Genomic DNA, 21,418 nt, shown 5'->3' on the forward strand with positions numbered 1-21,418 from the left:
CTTGGAGTCCTCTCAGCGGAGGCTTCCTGCAGCTTGGGCAACGCTGGAGCCCTCATTCCCGCCCGGGCAAGTTGAAAAAGAACATACTGTAAACTCGGTGGCCGCAAACACTTAGAGCCAAGGCCAACTGACAGAGACAGAAAAAAAACCTTCCACCTTGGAAAATAATCCCCTGTGCGTTCATACATGACATTTCATTATTAGCCTGCGACGTGAATACATTGTGAAAGTGATGGTGCTGCGACCAGAAGGGATGACTCATCAGTAAGTATTATCTGCACCGCCAGCAGAGCAAGACACAGCGATCCATATTAAATTATACATGGTGTTGTAGAGAACGCATCAAATATTAACACGAATCACCAGCCCCGTTGGAGTCAATCCTCACTGATGACTCCGGCTCCTCAGGACCAATTAAGAGTTCATTCATGCATTGGTTCATCGATTCGTTTCACATTCAACACAATCTCAGGCACACTTTGGAGTGAAGTTAAGTTGGGCTTTATTTAAATAAAAGGTTGGCTTTGGAAAGAAAACACGTCATAGCACTTCACATTAAGGCTTGAAAAGAACATATTTCTTATAGACGTATTTAAAGGGTTAGTATAAGTTGTATAACATTGTGTTTATAATACTTCTATATTAGCTTTTATTTTAGAACTTAATTATTCGTACAATTGTTAAGTATGCACCATTATACATCAAATCAAGTTCCCTGTATGTCTCACTTTGTCATTTTAATCCTGAATCCTAAATAAATATGGAGATTTAGTCAAAATGAAACTGGTCAACAAAAGATAGTTTGCAATATATTCTCTAAAAGCTTCTTCCAAACACAGAAGCATAGGCGTTTCAGTTTGAATGTTCAAGGTAAAGTACTCATGTTGTAAAATATGGAGGTGAAGTTAAACAGTAACAGACATCACCTACTCCAATCCCCTCTTTGCATTGGCCTCAATTTGATTTGAAAATCTATTTTTTCGTTTTCTCGTATTTTAAAGCACGGTCTGACTCCAACTTAGATTTGTGTGAGTTAATATATTGAGTCCTGACGCTCCTCAGATCATAATACAATGCGTAGCAATCCCCCGGTCTCGACTAAAGGAGAAACTGAAGGCAAGAGGAATGCTTTCACTGTCAGTGCCTCCAACTCTGCAACACTCTTCCTTTAGAAAGAGCCTTCTTGAAATCTATACTAAAAATAATCAATAATAATAATAAACCTCACTTTCTGTATTCAGCTATTTTTTTTTAGAATTGCATTCTAATAAATGATATTGTTACAGGGACTAAGAAACCAAAACACAAACAACATGAAATACTTTTTCATTTATAATACATATAACAAAAGTCAGAAGAAAAAACTAAAATAAAAATCTATCAATGTATAGGATATAATTATAACAGCTAAAGGATACCTCATGAATTCTCATGTATACCTTACCTATTTCTCCATCTTTCACCAAAAGATATTCACTTTTCGTGTCCCCTGTTTCCATGTCATATATTTCATTTACAAGATCCTTCCATTTAGAGTTAATAAGGTTATCATCTTTGACTATCTGCTTACTATGAAATAACAATTCTTATTGATCTCTACTGGTGTTTATCCAAGTAGTCATTGGTCTTTCTGTGTGTTGTCTTTTTTAAACTTTTATAACTTTATTCGTTCATGGTCTTAATCGTCCTTCGCTTCTTTGCAAAGACTCCCATCTCTTTAAATTAGGAAGAAAGGAAGCGGATCAGTTTTGCTCCCCTGTAACACATTTCTATTCTCCTCCTTCTGATGGGAGGCGCAGCAGGATGTCCAGAGTGAGCGGTTTGAAGTCTGCCCTCTGTGATCCGACGAGACTTTTGATCAGACACACACACACACACACACACACACACACACACACACACACTTACGCACACACACACACACACACACACACACACACACACACACACACACACACACACACACACACACACACACACACACACACACACACACACACACACACACACACACACACACACACACACACACACACACACACACACACACACACACACACACACACACACACTAATCCCAGCAGCGGAACAGAGGCTGGTGGAGAGAGATGTTCAGATATGCCCTGTACACACACACACACACACACACACACACACACACACACACACACACACACACACACACACACACACACACACACACACACACACACACACACACACACAGCCGGGGGGTTTGTCAGGGCCATCCTCACAGGAAGAGAGCTCTTGTTGGGGATTTAGCAGACTTGTGAGGCAGGCTGAAGCCGGAGAAGAGGAAGAGCACTCGGCCTAAGCTTCCCTGGCTCTCACTGTGCACAAAAGGTTGAAACCAGGGAAGATTGAAGCGGAAATCACCTGGTTTTACTTCCTGAATCCCTTACATCTCCTCACCACCTTCCACTGTAGCCTTCTGACATCTCTCCCTCTCTCATCTTTCAGCGTGATGTACGTGTTCGGAGGCTTCAACAGCCTGCTGCTCAGTGACGTCCTCATCTACACGTCGCCCAGCTGCGCCGCCTTCTCCAGCCCGGCGTCCTGCAGCCAGGCCTGGCCCGGGATCCAGTGTGTGTGGAACAGCACCCAGGAGAGCTGCCTGCCCTGGGAGAGCAGCGCTATCGGAGGGGAGCAGCAGCAGCTCCCGGCCTCCTGTAACACACGATCATGTAGGTGACACCGCCATCGCTTTGAAATGCTAAACTGCTGCACGTCTGCCATGTGAAACTAATCCCAGATTATTTTAGATCCTGGCTGTCTTTGTGTTGAGTGTCTGCAGAGCTCATCTGCATTCATAACACTGATGTCCAACGGCATGCACAAACTGGCAGAAAGGGCTTGTTTGTAACAGACTGCCAAAGCAGGGAGAATGGGGGAAAGAATGTCACCATGACGATGCTTGTGTGATACTGTGCTGCAACGGGATCAATTCATTAGCTGTTCAACAGGAATTTAAAGGTGACCTATCATGCAAAATGCACTTTTGTACGTCTTTTCTACATGAATATGTGTCCCCGGTGTTCCAGGGAACTCACCAAGTGTCATAAAACACAACCCTCTCTATTTTCCTCCATACCCAAATCTCTTAAAAAGGGGCTGCAACGGATCTGATACAGACTGATCCAGATTTGAACACTTCTGTGACGTCACAGAAGTGGTCCTACGGCTATTGGGCCAACTCCACCAATCAGGAGGAGACAGCCACAGACATTGCCGTTGGAAAGCGCTGGAGACGCTGTAGTACATATGCCAGGCCTGTAGATGGTGCTGTTCTCACAGAATCAGCCCATGATGCAAAGACAGTGTTAAATCGAGTGAAATGAGAAATGGCTAAAATGCATGATCTGTTTGGTATTTTGAAAAATAAAAAGTATAAATATGCCTTATATAGGTATGGTCCTACACTATATTATTCAACTATAGCATGATGGGTCCACTTTAACAATTTGCCTTGCTGCTTTTCTTATTTCTAATATGTTACCAGTTAGTGAAAAAAAAACATCAAAGCTATTTAAAATATCAACATACATTTTTTTTAATTGGCCTTTTTCAAGATTTTCTAGACTATTTATCCATCAATTAATTAATTCAAATGGCAAAAGAGAATACTCAACTCCACCAAAATGCAAATGAGCTTATGACTTTTGGAGCGAGTGCCACAGTAGCTACTTTAATGTGAAGTTGGCAACACATCACAGGACAAAGTGCATTCTGTTTTCCTTGGATTTGTGCCGTAAGTGGAGCTCGCATCTGCCCGGGGCTTTTACCCATATCCACTCCAAACACAAATGGTGTCATCATCCTTTAGCCATTACATTGTGTATTCAACATTTAGTTTATGATGATAAGGTAAAGCAACCCTTGTCTATTGCCACTTTAACAAGCAGCAGATGAATAATAATGTCAACATAACGCATATGTCATTTAAAGTTTAAACCATACATTTCTACCTCATTGGGAAAATCGTGACGTGGATTCTTTACTGTTATTTGCCAATTTAAAAACTAGATAATAATTTAATCAACAAATGAATCAAAACAATCTTAATGGTAATAGTTGTTATCCTAAGGCTGTGAATGCATGTGTGTGTTCTCCAGTGTCCTCACTACTTTTAAGTCATTTTCTTTCAAATGACAGTGTGTTCTAGTTCTCAGGGTTTACAGCCGAGGTGTGTGTGAGTGTGTTGTATATGTGTGCGAGTGTGTTTCAGATAGCAAGATGTGATCATCAGAGGCAGCTCAGCCAGGTCTCTCTGCTTCCCGCTCAGACAATTAGTTTCTGTTTGCTGTTTGCCATTTGTCACAAAAAATCCTCAGTTTCCCCAACACGGGCACTCTCATTTCCCGACGTGGGGGTCTGAGGAAGTGGTGGCAGATGGATACTGCTCCCCGGAATATCTTTCAGCCACGTTTAATACCAGAGAGGCTCCCCGCTCTGCTGCTGTCTGCAGGCCTCCCTGCCCCAGTTTCCCCAGAAGAAAGCTCATGTCCAGGAAGTGTTGACAGGTCAGCGGTCCACAGCAGGACGAGAATTACTTAAAGTGCCGTATGAGAAATGAACCAGAACTCAAGAGACTCCCTATGCTTCCATTTTAGAGCTGTAGGTGAAATATTTAGTGTGATATGGTGTAAAGTAAATACAGTAAAATTAGCTGCTCCATGACTAGACATTATTAAATGAGTAATAATAGTCCAAATGATTGGGATAATGCATCCACAGCTGGTGTCACCCTAATGCTGCGACCCATCATTTGGAATAATTGCTTAAAAATAGTTTTAAAAATCTTCAAACAACAATAAAAATGTAACAATGTGAGACCCGGTATTCGGGTTAAAAACGTTGCCCACACTCTTGTAATATTCATTTACTTTCTGCGTTTCCTTCTTATATAACTTTAAATAGTTTTTAGGACAAACCTATTTAAAGTCCATGTTCTTCCAACTGTTGCAGATGCAGACAGTGAGAAGTGTGACCAGTACACAGACTGCTACAGCTGCACCGCCAACACCAACGGCTGCCAGTGGTGCTCTGGACAGTGCCTGTCTCTGGGGAGCAACTGCACCTCCGCCACGGTGAGAACACACTGCTAACCCTGCAACTCCAACATCAAAAAAACACAGTCCTCTCTGTCTCTTAAAATACCTGAAGTTCATTGAAATGTAGGCCTAAAGTACAGCTGCACTACCGTTGTGTTCACTGCAAATGTTCAAAAAGGTCAATGGAATATGTTTACGTTTTGCTCAGAGGGAGAATGTCACCACAATTAAAAATAATTATAATAATTCAATTTGGTGTACATCAAAGAAGCCAGAAGAAAGCAAAGCGTTAATTACACATTAGTTACATTTCTTTAAAAAAGACTTGGGGTAAATATATTGTTCATTGTATTTTTCCTGACTAAAAGAAAACGCTTTCATGTTATAGGAATTAACACATGCCTTGTGTTACTATTAAGTTTAAGGCCTTGGCTAAGTATGTGGAGGACATTTCTGCAGATGTATATTTCCTTTATAATGCTATAGTTTGACCACAAAATACAAATTGGTATAACATGTATTTCTATGGTAAAAAAAGGATTTAACAAGTCTTCCATTTAACTGCATCTGCTCCTTAGTTACAGCAGTTTAAAATGTACGATTAAAAGGCATTATTAAGTGATGGGGCTCTTTGAAACACAGAGTGATGAATGTTTGGACATTATGAGTTTCTCTGCAACTCCATTAGCTTTGGCAGATTTTATCCATTTTAAAAGCGACACAAAAGTACTCCCTTTCATTTCCTCCAAGAGTTATTACAGCCTATAAATTGAGACGTATCAAATTTGAGTGATGATTAGATAAAGAGCTGATGAAGCACGCTCTCGTCTCCTACAGTGAATCTGATCGGTCAATCTGCGGTTAAATGGCTTCTCAGTCAAATGCAATATGATGCCAGAAGGCAGTTCATGTGTCTCATCCAGCGCTCCTATCTCCACTCGATGTTTGATTATTAAGCGACGGTCTCTCCAGCTGTGATGACCTGGCTTTCTACTCAGATAGCTGCATGGTCAGGAAGAAAACAATCCATTTAGATACAAGAGTCTTTCTTCATGAAATCTTTCCATATGTTTCAAATGTTACTGATCTAGAATATTTCGTTGCCTTCTATTGATAATGAAACAAGACATTTATGGAGCATGGATCATATTGATTTGTTAGTTTGAGTTATGTTTCTGCTTTCTCTTCCCAGGGGGCAATAGCAGAGTTTGAAGTGTGTCCCAAAGACAACCCGTCATCGGTGTGCAACAAGAAAACCAGCTGTAAGAGCTGCGCTGTGGACCAGAACTGTCAGTGGGAGCCTCGCAACCAGGAGTGCATCTCACTGCCAGGTAACGGTGGGAATACAAACATTACTTCCCAGGCAGAGGAAATGCAAAGTATTTACAATTTTGGTGTTAGTTTCATCATCGCCTTTTTGGCCATCTATCATCACTTATGGGATCAGTTTATGCCCCAAGGCTTTTACTGGTCATTCGTACGTAGCTACAGTGTAGTTATGACGATGAAAATCTTAGGTCACAGGCTCTTCCAACAGTGCAACACAATAAAACAGAAAAAATAGTACATACAAAAAGAAAATAGTGAAATAGGGAAATTGTGCAATAAGAGTCTACAGTATATACAAGTGATTGGATTTAATGATAAGAGTTGGGGATGCATCACCATTAACCAAGCTTGTGTGATGATATGGTCAAATATTTATATATATGGAGAGCAGTGGCGGCGCCAGGGTATGGCTGGGGTACGCTACACACAGCCAAACCAAGAAATGGCTTAGCCCCACCATGAAAAATGATGTTAAAGTAATCGAAATAAAGTCCGCCAACTCGTGCGGAGTAAATTGCAAATAATATAATAATAATAATAATAATAATATTGTAAATAAGAATTTGTTCTTAATAGATTTTCCTGGATAAATAAAGGTTCTACTACCACTACTACTATTGCACAGACAGCAGTTAGTAAGATTGATTTCAGTAGCCACTTGTCTGGAAATACCGAAGACTAGAAACGGTTTTGAAAACTTTTGTCACGTAGTGTAGTGATCGTCTTCTCAATAGAACATCTTTGAAAATGTCTTCTGGCCAATCAGAATCAAGATAACGGCGTGGTGTTGTTGCAGGAAGTCTCGACGGAGAATACTTTTGCTGTAGTACATCTCTATATACATCGATACAACATTACGTGTTGATAGAAATCAACACGTAATGAAATAAGACCCCACGGTTTGATGATTGATAGGTGTGTGGGCTGTCTTTCATTTTGACACACAGAACAATGGGGGCTATCCACCCTTATCCACAATGTAAAGTCATTCACACAGCCTCTCCTCTCTTCTCTCTGTGAGGAGCAGCAGGTTCAGCTTTCAGAACAAAGTAACAAAAAACTAAAATGGCATTCATTTTTTTTAAATATGTCGTGTAGTAATAGATTGATTTATTTTTCTTCTTAAGAGAGTACCAGAATGTGTATTTCATGTTAGTATTTCAAAAAATCTCCTGGGGGAGAATCCCCGCAGACCCCCCTACAGGGGTCGGGTTTTCAGCATGTCAACTCTTTCATCTGTGGGGAAATTGCAGGATTGGCTCCAGGTCGCCCTTTTTATTTACTACAAGACAAATGTGCCTTTTTATTTCATACAGTTCAATTTGGATTGAGACAGGGAAATAATCTAAACCTCACGCGTGGCGTTTCACTGTCAAGGGGGGCGATATAGCGTGTATGTAATTACATTGCCAATACTGACTTGAGCCCCACCACTGTATGGGTTAGCCCTACCATAGATTACCCGACACAAATACTCTGGCGCCGCCACTGATGGAGAGAGATGTTCCCTTACAGGTTCCATTGTAAAGTTGGAAACCAATATGTTGGATTTCACTTTGCACCTGCAGGACGTTTATCAGAACTATAATTGCAAAATTAGACTAATTTAAAGAGGATACATTATATAATATTTATTATATCATACTGGTTTTAATTTAAGTTAGATTCAATGTGACAGTACATCCTACATTTGACAATGTGTATGTCCCTCTATGGCTGGGATTCCTTTCCTGTGGTAGCCTGTTGATACTAGTATTGAAAATAATGTTGGATAATCAAATAAAAGTTGTCCTATTCATAATCTGTCAACTCATTGTTCAAACCCATATTTTCTCTACTTCTCATCTAATGACTTTTTTTTCCTTCTCCATTCCAGAAAACGTGTGTGGTGAGAGCTGGCACCTTGTTGGAAACTCCTGTGTGAAGATCATCACGGCGAAGGACTCGTACGACAACGCCAAGCTGGCCTGCCGGAGCCACAACGCCGTGCTCGCCTCGCTCACCACGCAGAAGAAGGTGGACTTTGTGCTGAAGGAGCTGCAGATCATGAGCGTGGTGGTAAGTGGGAGGGGGGGACGGTCCTGGATATCACCTGAATTGATTAATCAGATTGGAAGCACTTGATTTACATAATGGCCTCGTCAAATACATGTATGTGAATAACAAGTACAGTAAGTGCTTCTGAGATATAGGGGGGGTAGAAGTATAAAGCAGCTCTAAATGAAGAAGTTAAAGTGCAAGTATCTCACAATTGTACAGTCAAAACAATTTACAGTGCGGTGCTCGAGTAAAAGTGACTTTCCACCACTAATAATTATACATGAGCTACATAAATAAGAATACACTGTTCAGATTGCCTTTTCCATGTTATAGTAGACAAAACAAAACTAACAGCACATATTTAAAATAATTGTGTTTGTGGTAGGTGCCCTCTTTAAAATGCTGCTTGTTATCTCCAGGTGAGCTCTGCTTGATTATCTTTGTCTTAATTCCTTGGAGTAGTGAGAGTGAAACAAATCTACCACTAACAGAAGATTTCCTCCGACATCTTTTACTCGCTCCAATCGAGCTAATACACAGAAATCTATCTAATCATCAGATGCACGTCACATACCACAGATGTGAGAATGACGAGGAGATGTACACTGTTAGCTTTCATCTTTACATCCAGTTTGTACACAGCCATAACACACATGGGATATGAAAACAAGTGGAGATATGCGAAGGTTGCAATTTACCCAGAGATGCCGCACGCAAAGTGATTAACTAAATGAATACTGAATGTGTTCGTCTTTGAACATATTTGCTTGGCCTTGTAGCTTTTCTCATGGTTGCTTGTAATGATGGTAATCAACCCATTTCAAAGTTGGTTCATAGATGAATTATAATTTAATGTAAATGCATAACACCCAGTTGCACTGAGGTCAATGAGGATGGGACTAAGTCTGGCACTTACTGTAGCAAAGAAAAACAAATAAATTAAACATAGAATCTGCGTAACTTACCTTTTTTTAAATTTTGTAAACCAGAGTTTTGATTACATTTGATTAACCAGCAATACATATTTATGTGAAAAGATTAACAGAGAATGATTTGGAAACTATTTTGATTATTCATAAATACTTGTACTAATTACCATGAATACCAACAATTCTCCAATAAGAGGATTATCTGCTATGTCTTTAAAATCATTGTAAACAAATTATTTTAAATAAGACGACATTTGATGACCTTACCGTCGGATCTAGAATTTTCCATTTCCTGTCCTATAATGGAAATCATACAATCCTTCATATTTACTGAATGAATGATTATGCTCTATGGAAAGAAGTCTCATATTTTCATGCTGGGAGGGGACCCATGTTATTTGACTAATCACAGCTAAATCTGTCTAAATATTAGGGTATGTGTCTCCACTTGAGTTCACTGTGGAATCACATCATCCTGAATGTTTCAAACAAAGCACTGTGAGCTCTAATTATCTGTTCTGCACTTCACTGAAACGCGGTGTCATGCACAGCTGCAGCGCTGCTTTAGTTTCAGACACAACCACTGCCATCCCTCACTGAAGCCACCCGTGCTAAAATGTTACCCACTTACGATCCTACAAAGTGCGCTGGAAACCCGCTGAGCATATGTAATGTGGACGCTAAACGAGACAAAGACATTGAGTTTAAATCACAAAGTAGAGCTGGGATTCATCCATACTAATGAAATTGTGCAGATTTCCCCTGTTGTCTAAATTCAATTGCCATGGTCAGTTCCAGGTAATCTTTGCGCTTAAAGGCAGAGGAGAAGAAGTAATTTCTCCAGAATAATATATGTGTTCACCCTGACCAGTCTAACAATGAAATGCTGCACAGCCACAGAGACACATGCTTCACAAGTCCTCCTGTCGTGTTATATAGACGCCGTTTGTGCTGTTTAGCACTTCCTACTATTTACAGACCGGATCAATCAATCCCAGAAATGCAATTAAATCCTAATGGAACAGTAATTCTCTCTTTGTTTACTACTGCTGCAACAACATGGCCATTGATTAGAGATGGGACGGATAACAGAGCCTCCCAGGTGGAGGAAGTAAAGCTGCTTCTAGTACCGCCAAGGGAAATGTATTCAGTGTAGAAGATTTATTGTTGCTCACAGCCTGCGCAAGTCGTGATTCCTGAAACAAAACAAAACCATTTTTTTCCTGACATGATTTTCATCAATGTCACATTAGTTTTTATTTACAGATTAACTTAACTTGTCTCTTTTTCAACCGTTTTTTTAATGAGCTTTTAACATTAGACGTTGACCAAACACTAAGAGAATGTTAAAAAGAAAATTTACAAAATGATATTTTTTAAAAGACAACAATTTAACAATGATTTTTTTCAACATTAATTAAATTGATCCGTTGTTGGTCGATAAAATTTATTAAAATTTTGAAAAAAAACATTTTCCAAAAGGACATTTGTAACATTTATTTGGTCACCTTACCCACAGTTTTAATATGATATCAAAAAGATACAATCTGGAAAATCTACATATTTGAAATGCTGAAAACGGTTTATTTTTCAAGCAAACATTGCAGAAAATGCTAAGTGATTATTCGTTCTCTAATCATTAAAGCTATAATGACGAGTAGTGTAAGTAAACAGTAGTCAAGCTTTGAGCGTTGATCACATTTATGGAAAACAATGTGTTTTATTGTGTGTAATATCCTTGTTTTGACTTTGTGGTGCTGCTGTGTGTTTGCAGTACAAGGCCTCTTTGACGCCCTGGGTGGGGCTCAGGAAGATCAACGTGTCGTACTGGTGCTGGGAGGACATGTCTCCCTTCACCAACACCTCGCTGCAGTGGCTGCCCGGAGAGCCCAGCGACGCCGGATTCTGTGGATATCTGGCCGAGCCGGCGTCCATCGGACTGAAGGCTCAGACCTGCATCAACCCGGTGAATGGCAGCCTGTGTGAACGACCAGGTGGGTGCTAAAATACTTAAAGGGGACCTATTATCCAAAATCCACTTTTTCATGTCTTTTCTACATCAACATGTGTCCCTTCTGCGTTAAAATATTCTGAAAGTTTCAGGAAAAAAGATTCTCTCTCTTTTGGTCCTGATCCATTTCTATAAAAACCTGTATGAAGATGAGCTGATCAGATTTTGGCCACTTTATGATGTCATAACGATTTTTTGGCTTGTGTAACTATTAGCCAATCAGCAACCAAGGTAACCCCCCCCCCCCCACCTTATCACTTGAATCTCCTCCTAGAGCACCATTGAGTTCTTTGTAACCAAATCTCTCTCAGAGGGGCGTGGGGAGGGGCTCCTTATTTTCATCTAAAGTAACAGACAGAGAATCAGCACTTTGGAAACAGGGCTGAAACAGAGGGGATTATGGGATGCTGCAATGATCTGTTTGGTGTTTGGAGCCAAACTCTTCAGAGACATGTTTTGTATATATCTGAGACCTATAATATATTGATGAAAAACAGTATAATAGGGGACCTTTAAAAACTCTGTGTATCATCCGAACTAATTACTGTTGCTGCCTTAGGAAAACACTTACCAATAGACAACTGGAAGTTTTGTACCAGCCTAACTTGTTGAAATGTCCCCCAGCCAACCACAGTGCCAAGCAGTGTCGGACCCCGTGTGCCATGAGGGCCATGTGCAGCGAGTGCACCAGCGGCAGCTCCGAGTGCATGTGGTGCAGCAACATGAAGCAGTGCGTCGACTCCAACGCGTACGTGGCCTCCTTCCCCTTCGGACAGTGCATGGAGTGGTTCACCATGAACACCTGCCCACGTAAGACTCTCAATCTCTGCAGTTTCTTTCTAATCTTTATATCATATTTCAAAGATTTAACTAATTAAAGGTGGGGTAAGTACGTTTGAGAAACCGGCTCGAGATACATTTTTTGTTATATTCCATGGAATTTTTCATTTCATTTCAAACATTTATTTATCCAGATTGTCCCTTGAGATCATAGATCTACCCCACCTTTCAGATGTTTTTCTGTTTTTATTTTGGCAAGATATTATTGGTATATATAGACTCAGAATAATGAATAACAAATATTTACCTGTTAGAACTTCATGTTTTTGGTCATTCAGTCTTTTTCACAAGACTTTGCTTAGTGAAGCTTCAAATTAAACAACTCTGAAAAATGTATTGGGACACAGAAGTGAAGTCAACAAAAAGGACAAAAATAATTCAGCAAAATACATAGCGTTTTGTTATAATTAATTAACTAATTAAATAGTTTATCTTTAGTGATGCAAAAGGATAATGTCTTCAATAATAACCAAACATATACTTGGGTGGAATTTATTTGTATTTTTTACTGACAGTCTTGTTTACATTATAACACGTTGCAGGAAACCTTCAGGGAAATTACGCACCATTACAATTAGACATTTTCTCTTTGCTGAGGTAACAAGTACAGGATTTGTTGACTCATTGATCTCATCATGTCCTCGTGTAATAACCTTTCTGCATTTTATAACCCTGCCATTGGCATCTCTTGATTCGTAACCCATTGATTCTACATAAAATGTCAAAGTTCAAAGCTTGTAAAAATCTCTCCATGCGTTTCTTATACCAGTTCTGGCCCTTTTTGTTCCAAACTAATTACTGTAGCAAAAACACTCAGACAAATGAAAATGTTGTAGCATGCTGTTTAAACCTCTGATTAAGTTGCTGCGGCAACCAGAACCACCAGCCTCCTGGTCATGAGTTTCAATCTGAGGACGGAAGGAAAAAACTCAACACATTAAAGAAAGCACAAATCTGAAGTCCGCTCACGTAGCGCTCCTTAATGTTCTTAACCACTTGAGCGAATGCAGCGATCTCCATTAGACTTAAAAGAAAGTCCCTCAAAGGCAACATTTTAAATAACTGTGACTATCTGAGGCGGAGATTCTTTAGTGTTGTTTTTTAACCTTCATTTAGCCGAGCACATTACACTGTGGCCCCTCCAGTAGATGAGATGGGGATTAATAATCTGCTTTAATAGTTTGATAGCTGAGTCTGCGGCTGGTGCTTTGTTGTGTGCACAGCGCAGCGAAGAACAATTTTCATTTATTTAACCTGGCAGGTCAATTAAGCATATATTGTTGCTACAGCTACACACAGATAATCCCCTCAAGGGCTGAGAGCTAGGATTTAAAGCAAATATTTATAGAGAGCAGCTGGAGAGAGATAAATTAACTGTTGAGCCTGATGGAGGTGTTATTAATTTAATCTTTTGCAAAGGCTAGACCTTATTTACATCATCCAATAAAAAAAATACACTCTTACCTACCATTCATATGACAGTAATTGATATTTGAATCCTTTACTTACACATGGGGAATCACTGAGAACCAGCCCAAGTAAAGGCCTGTATTCACATAGCGTCATTTTTCAATTATTTCCAATGAAGATTGAGCGCATACTGCCTCGAGAAGAAATGCTGCACCCAGCGCTCTGCTCAATTTGCATTGCTCCGGGTGCTTCAAATTAAAACTATTTCGCTTTTTTAGAAAAGTGTCAGTGAGGTAATTGTAGAAATTGGAGGAAAAGCTTGACAGTGTCTTTAAGACTTGAAACTATCATAACAATGAAAGAAAAGCCCATTTATACGGGAGGATACGCCGGGTGGACACTGGATGTTGCTGCCGGTGAGTGTGTAACATTTCGTCCTCGCTCTACGCTCTTTCAGACTCATGCATTCATACCAAGTGTGAGAGCAAGCGTCTTCCAGTTGGATAATGGTCAAATAACCATGTCAAACAAATATATAGTAGCATGAACAGAAAATAAAGGGGGTGCGGCGGCTCAATCCCCAGTTAAGTTTGAGTCGCCGAGAGGCTAAACTTGGCTATAAACTGTGACGCGTTTTCGAAGAGAAAGTCCATATTGAAGCAATATAGTTTTAAGGATATTTAATAAACAAAATCATAACATAGTAACTATGGACAAAACGGTCAACAGAAAAAATGACAGCACAAGCACACCCTCTGTCGTGCCACTCGACATGAAACAGGTGACTTAAATAGACAAACCACACCCATGTGACAATTACCGGAAGTGCTCAACAAACAAATAAAAGTGACGTAAACAAATAATAATAATACAAATAATGAACCTGGGCTAAGTAGCATTATGGCACCTACAGGGGGTGAAGCAAGTCTGTCCTACAACAGCGGTGATACGTTGTCAAAGAAACTATAAAAAAAGCCTTTCTGCCGGCGATATGTGGACATCAAGAAAATAAGTCCACACAGTTCTGGAATTGAATCTCCTGCATTCATTTGACTTGTTTGTTTCTGCAGCGGAGAACTGCTCGGGGTACAGGACCTGCGGTCAGTGTCTGGACCAGCCGGGCTGCGGTTGGTGCACCGACCACAACAACACGGGCAGGGGTCAGTGCATCGAGGGCTCGTACCGCGGGCCCTTCCTGACCGCGGTGCCGGCCCCTTCCACGCTGCCCGGCCTGCCCGCCAGCCCCCAGCCCGCCCTCAACGCCAGCATGTGCCCCAACGAGGCCAAATACAACTGGTCCTTCATCCACTGCCCAGGTACGGGAGCACAACTCTTTCTATGTTATAATCTGATAAATAAATGTCCACCGGCCAACTCAGTGGACATTTTTAAACGACAACTAAAGACACATCTTTTTAGATTAGCAACCCCCCACTTTAAATGTTATTTTAGTCTTTATTATTTACTTACCTTTATGTTGTTTTATTTGTTTTATATGTTTTAATCTTTTTATTTTTGTTGTACCTATATGTTCACTTGTTTTGTGGGGTTTTATATTATATTTTATATTTTATATTGTTGCATCGACTCAGTTGTCTCGTGTCTTATCTGTCAGAGAGAAACATTATTTTATTTTAATTATCATACATTTGACCTCCTTTCTTTCTTAACAAATAATCTGAGGGGAATTTCTTGTTGTTTGTTTTTAACTTGTGATGTCATTTTGTAAAGCACTTTGAGCTGCACGTGTTGTATGAAACGTGCTATATAATAAAGCTTCATTATTATTATTATTATTATTATTATTTCTGTGGACGCATTACACTAAAAGTTAGACTTGAGCAATCAATTGAAATCCCCCCCCCCCCTGTGTTGGCCCTGATTTTTCTGACAAAAGCTTTGTTTTTGGGTCAGACCCAATCTAGTTCAAGCAGAGAATTGGGGCGGCTCTGTGTGAGAGTCTTTTAAATAGTAATCGCTTACCGAAAATATATAAACGTATTGTTGAGGAAAGTGTTTTTTTAAAGGAAATATATTTAGCTTTTCCCCAGCAATTTGGTACTGCCCTTTCATAACAAAGTTAAACCTATAGAAAAAAATGAAAGTAGCAGTGACTGAGATATCTTGACATTTATATTTAAGTGTGGGTCAGCAGGAACAGGATCCTTCATGTCCTAAATCCAACTCAATAGCGCCTTTCTTCAGAGCCCTCTGCCCCCTCGCTGCCATCTCTTTCTAACACCACATGTCCACTCTGTACTTCAGGCTTATTGTTGAGGAAGAAAGGCTTCCTTCAGATCCAAATTAACATTATACAACCGTTTCCTCCGGCTGAATACTAATCCTCATGATGATGCTCAAATTGCCTGTATTACAAAATATAATGCCCACTCACAGGGATTGTTTTACTCGTTCATTCAAATCTAAAACTAACAGAAAAACGTATGCCTTGCTAGGCTCCCCTTTTGGTCAGCTCCACAACTTCATGTAAAAACGTTATTTAAAGGGGCCATATTGTGCTTTTTGGAGTTTTCCCTTTCCTGTTGTGTGTTTTATAATATTGATTGGTGCATGTAAATGGTCTGCAAAGGATGAGATTCCTGTGTTCCCACAAACTCCCCCCTAAAACGCCTCGATTAGACTCCTTTGTTTACTTCCGTGACATAATGACATCACTATGTAACAACAACGCTTCTATTGGCTAGCGTTTCAACACATTGTGCTTGATAGGCTAAGGGGTGGGACATCTCCAAGCGGTTGACCAATCACAACAGAGCCGGCCAGCTAACCAATCAGAACAGACTGGGCTCTGGTTTCAGACAGAGGGTGAAAAGGGGTGCTGCAGCACAGGCAGTATGAGAACAAATAAAGAGCTTTTGAACATTAAAGCATGGAGACATGTCCCAGGAGAGACACAAAATACAAATATGGGTAAGGAGATGAAGGATACAGCTAAATACGGTACCTGAAGAGAAGGGAAAACGTTTTTTGGCCGCTAACTAAGAAAGTATACCACTTGACCTATACCCACACTACCTATAAAGTTTTGTTATTTTGAGAGTCAGTTTGAGAGTAGGCATCTTTTGTTAATTAAATACTATTTTGACTACTTTTGATATTTTTTTGGATTGTGTTTTGTCGTCGATTCTCGTAAGATTTGGAAGCCCCTCAAAACCTAGAAGGCATGGGGAACATCAAAGTAAAGTTATTTGTCACACGATGTCTCCGCATGCAGCACCAGCAGACAGTTCAGGAACAGATCCCAGACTGCAAATTACTTTCTGTACTCGCAAATTAAAATACAAATTAATTTATGTTTTGGACCTGGGGCTGTTTACTTAAAAAAATGTTTTTGGCGTGTGATGTTCATGCAGTATGTGCTCTGTTTACTTCCTGGCAGCCTGTCAGTGTAACGGTCACAGCCAGTGTGTCAACGAGAGCGTGTGTGAGAAGTGCGAGGACCTGACAACCGGCCGGCACTGCGAGAGCTGCATCTCCGGCTTCTACGGAGACCCCACCAACGGGGGCAACTGCCAGCGTGAGTACCTGTGGGTCGGCTCTGAATCAGGAAGTCGGTCGGCTCTGAGCACAGCTTCATTTAACTTGTCAGTGTTTTCACAATTCAGTTTTATAGCCGCACAGTAAAGCGGTCCCGTGGGATATTTAAGATTTACTCGGGTCTGCAGCTAATGCTGACATCGAGTCGATACGACAACAAATCAATCATCCTTTACTTCGATGGCTTAATTTATCGAAGCAATGTATCACAGCCAACGTACGTTTTCCCTCTTTGTTTTGCGCCCTAATTCCTGGTGTTGTTTTAGAATATGTATTTAAGTTGTTCTGCATCAGCAATAAACCAGGAAATGTTATTCATTCTTTGTTTATGCTTCGTCTTTACTTGCAGCAGGGACATTAAAGCATGTTTTCCTTAACCTTATTTAAAGAAGTTTTACTCAGGAGGCCTCATGAGCATAAGCAAAAACATGCATAATCAATACCATAAGATGGAGATGATGAATACACCAAAATGATACAACTGAGGCATACAATCACAATATCCAGCAGCTGTGGCCCATTGTTACAAAGACTTCTCCAGCTGTTAATATCACGCGGCTCAGCCATCATTTAAGATTGATTTAATGCCAAGGATGGCAGACACTAACATCGATACAGGAGTTTTGAAAGTGGTCCTCCAAATCACCACACCTAACATTTGGCATCTGTTGACGGATACTGAAACTGTCCCATGGGACGTTAAAGTCACCTCAGAGCTTGAGTGGGAAATGCAGCGTTTAAAGTTGTTTTAACCTCTGTGCACAGATTTGGCGCTGGGCCTAAACGACTGGATATTGGAGCACTATTTTGTATTTCGACCTTGTCCTTTGCTTGATCAATGAGACTGTTCACATTCAGTAAAAGCAGAGTTTACAACTCATACAAAAGCTTAGATTTGGATGCTTCTTTTTCAAACATGTTCCCATCTTATGAAACATGACATCTACTCCTCCTATTCTTATCCAGTGAGAGGGATAATTCCTCTGTTGCTCTCCCTCAGGTTTTGTTTATTCCCCCCCCCACCACACACACACACACACACACACACACACACACACACACACACACACACACACACACACACACACACACACACACACACACACACACACACACTTCTTAAAGGAGTTTTTCTAGGTTCTTCATATGCTGTACAGTATGTAGAGCCCCCTAAGACAAATGTGTCATTTGTGATAAAGGGATATATAGATCAAATTAGATTTTTGTTCACATAAGTGTACACTTTCCTTTCACAAGAGTCGATATATCACCCTCGACATAATATTATACCTTCACGATTCACTAGCAGTCTGTTATTTAGATTGATAGCAGTCATTCAATGTAAAAAAGGAATGGTATTGCTTTACAGAGGCACTTAAAGTTTTATGTTTCATGTCTTTTGTTCAGCCTGTAAGTGCAACGGCCACGCCAGCATGTGCAACCCCAACAACGGGAAGTGCTTCTGCACCACCAAGGGCATCAAAGGAGATCGCTGCCACCTGTGAGTTTCAAATGTTCCTTTTTGCTGAATGATACCTTAATTATAGCACCTGCAATGAACTACTGGGTAGGAGAATAGTCCGTTTTTCCAGCACATGCAGAAAAGAACTGAACAGTGAGTTTTCCCAGAATTAAAATCCAATTTAGATTCTTAACTGAGGATTTAAATTATTACCCATAATGTGGTCATGAGGTTGTTGAATGGCGGTTTTAAGCTACTGTAGAAGCCACAAACAAATATGATATCAACCTCCTTTTTTTGCTGTGTCATGGACAATCACTACACTACCCATAATCCCAATGTGTGACAGACATGCCACTGTTCACATAGAAATCATTACCACGAATAAGGGTAGGTTTCAAGAGTCTGCTCCGTGGTCTGTTCCTGGATTTCAAACCTGACCATCTTTGGTTTGGAAAACTTAAATTTATATCATGAAAATAGTTTAGTGATATGGGTTTCCCGAAAACATGTTTCTTTTCAAGATTGTCAATGGTCAACGTGTGGCTTTTTGCAGAGGTTAATAAGATGAGTAGTTTCTTTACTCTTAAAATAATTATCCACGCAGTCTTTTACCTTAGTTTTTCATTTTCTATGTTATAAAAGTATTGAAAAAAGTTCAATGCTAAGTCTCGCAAGGACTTTATGTAACGTCAATGGAGTCAATGAATGGGAAATACAGCTTTATAAAGTTGGTTGTTGTTGCTTAAACTTGTATGCTGTATGGATTTGCACATGTTCTCAAATAACTTGTATTTATTCAAAGCTAATGAACCAATTGAAATTCAAGGATTTTGTTTAGAAAACACTTTTTTTTAAATAAACCTTAAAGCTAGCATGTTAATATGTTTGAAAGAAAGGCCTAATACCCTGCTAGTCCTTTATCTCTTGTTTTAGCCTTTCTGTAATCACAGCTGTTCATTAGTTTGAGCCGCACTAATCTTATCTGTGGCCTTCATTACCATAGGGCTTTCCAAAACCCATTAAAACTTGAGATACAGTGCAGATCCGTGTATGAAAATTAGTCAATTTTTTGTCAAAAAAAGTCTCTGTTAGCGACGTCTGCCAGCTCCATTTCTTTCATTATTTTTCTTTGATCTGCTTCGTTTGCATTGTGGTTTTCCTGCAGCAGACTGAAGGTTCCAACTGTGTGTCTGTGTGTGTGTTTGTGTGTTCTCAGCCCTGTTTGGGATGCATGGATTTCCTCCTGCTTGGTTTTTTGTTTTGCTTTATCAGCAATTAAATCGTTTTAATTCACCTTTCTTTTCCCCTCCCTCTTTTTTCATTCCACCCACATTTTTGCTAATTTCCCTTCGTTTATTGTCCACCTCTCTCTTTCAGGTGTGAGGTTGAGAATCGTTACCAAGGCAACCCCCTCAAAGGAACATGTTACTGTAAGTGGAATTCCAATTAGTCCTCTCCCTTGTTCCGGTCGATACCAAGACAGTTACTGTACATGGCTCTTAAATCAAAGTAGGTCTCAAGTGGTTTGATGGAAAGAAAGGAAAGTGAGACGCAAATGAAAGTGATTTGCAGATGAATGGAGAAGAGCATATGACGGACCATGTCTCTCTTTTTTTCCCCGCTGTGATGACAGTCATTTTCTCCAGAGACTGCAGTACAGCAGATCAGTCTCCTGTCATTATTATTCTTGTCAAATATGATTATGTACCAGAGAATATGAGAATGCAGAGGGACCATGGGATTTAAATAGCTCTACTTTTTTTCTGATAATCTAAATGGTCTTCAAACTAAATTGTCTCCTTTTTTATCAACATAATAATGTTATTTAAGAACAGGAAGGAGCTATCAATAATGTAAGTCGACAAAATCATACTTTTTTTGTGACGTTTTCTCTTTAATCTGCTTTAAATGAACAGGCATTTATATTATAAATGTGAATTCAATTTAATTTGTGTTTATTGATGAAATCATCAAGTGTCTTTAACGTTTAAATGATTTGAAAAATATATAATTCAAATGTAATGTGTAAACAATGCAATTAAAATAATTTGAAAACGTAGTTTACTAAATACATGTTTTAGTATTAGCATAGGCGTTAAGAAAATGCAAGGAGAGAAAAGTATTACAAATAAATAAACTGAGAGCAGTTTAAATCTTGGTTTGGTAAAAGTTGTCGAATTTTCTAATATAATTGTCAATTCAATTACATTTTTAAATATATAATCTCTATAATCAAAAATAAATAATCAACAGAAAGTACAGTTAAGTTATTTTTCTGTGTGGGTCTATGAAGTCTGGAATTTAAAGTGGATTTTAGTTTCCGAAATATAAAAGGTGTAAAAAAGAAAGTAGACGGAAACATTTGACACACAAAGAGAATGTATTTAATCCAAGCATGGTTTTTGTTTAATTTTGTTTGTAAACTTGTCAACTTTTTATAAATGATCATTATTATCTGGTGACAGTGATCTCCAGCTGTTGTCGAATAGCTGCTTGAACACAGTCTCTTATCACAGACAACACACACTATCATCTGGTGGTCCATCTAAGAAAGTGCATGTTCTTGTCTGACTTTGAAACTAGCCTTATTGAGTTTTCCTTCTCCTTCTTCTTTGGCAATCCCCCCCAACGCTCCCCCCCCCCCCTCGGCTCCATCACTACCAACAGACACGCTGCTCATCGACTACCAGTTCACCTTCAGCCTGTCGCAGGAGGACGACCGCTACTACACCGCCATCAACTTCGTGGCCACACCTGAGGAGGT

General features: G+C 39.7%; 1 protein-coding gene across 3 annotated transcripts in view; it reads left to right on the forward strand.

The window, feature by feature from the left end:
- atrn (attractin) overlaps positions 1-21,418 on the forward strand; it is a 138,449-nt gene that overhangs the window by 40,233 nt on the left and 76,798 nt on the right. For 2 of the 3 annotated variants that reach the window (XM_079692010.1, XM_079692011.1), the window contains exons 12-22: positions 2,482-2,705; positions 4,987-5,108; positions 6,265-6,409; positions 8,278-8,459; positions 11,145-11,364; positions 12,006-12,191; positions 14,702-14,947; positions 17,032-17,169; positions 18,597-18,690; positions 20,032-20,084; positions 21,322-21,416. In XM_079692010.1, coding sequence (XP_079548136.1) covers positions 2,482-2,705; positions 4,987-5,108; positions 6,265-6,409; positions 8,278-8,459; positions 11,145-11,364; positions 12,006-12,191; positions 14,702-14,947; positions 17,032-17,169; positions 18,597-18,690; positions 20,032-20,084; positions 21,322-21,416 — 1,705 coding nt within the window. The remainder of the gene's footprint in view (positions 1-2,481; positions 2,706-4,986; positions 5,109-6,264; positions 6,410-8,277; positions 8,460-11,144; positions 11,365-12,005; positions 12,192-14,701; positions 14,948-17,031; positions 17,170-18,596; positions 18,691-20,031; positions 20,085-21,321; positions 21,417-21,418) is intronic. The other variant, XM_079692012.1, reaches the window with a different exon arrangement.

The sequence above is a fragment of the Notothenia rossii genome (genome assembly GCF_949606895.1).
Source record: "Notothenia rossii genome assembly, chromosome: 7".
NCBI lineage: Eukaryota > Metazoa > Chordata > Actinopteri > Perciformes > Nototheniidae > Notothenia > Notothenia rossii.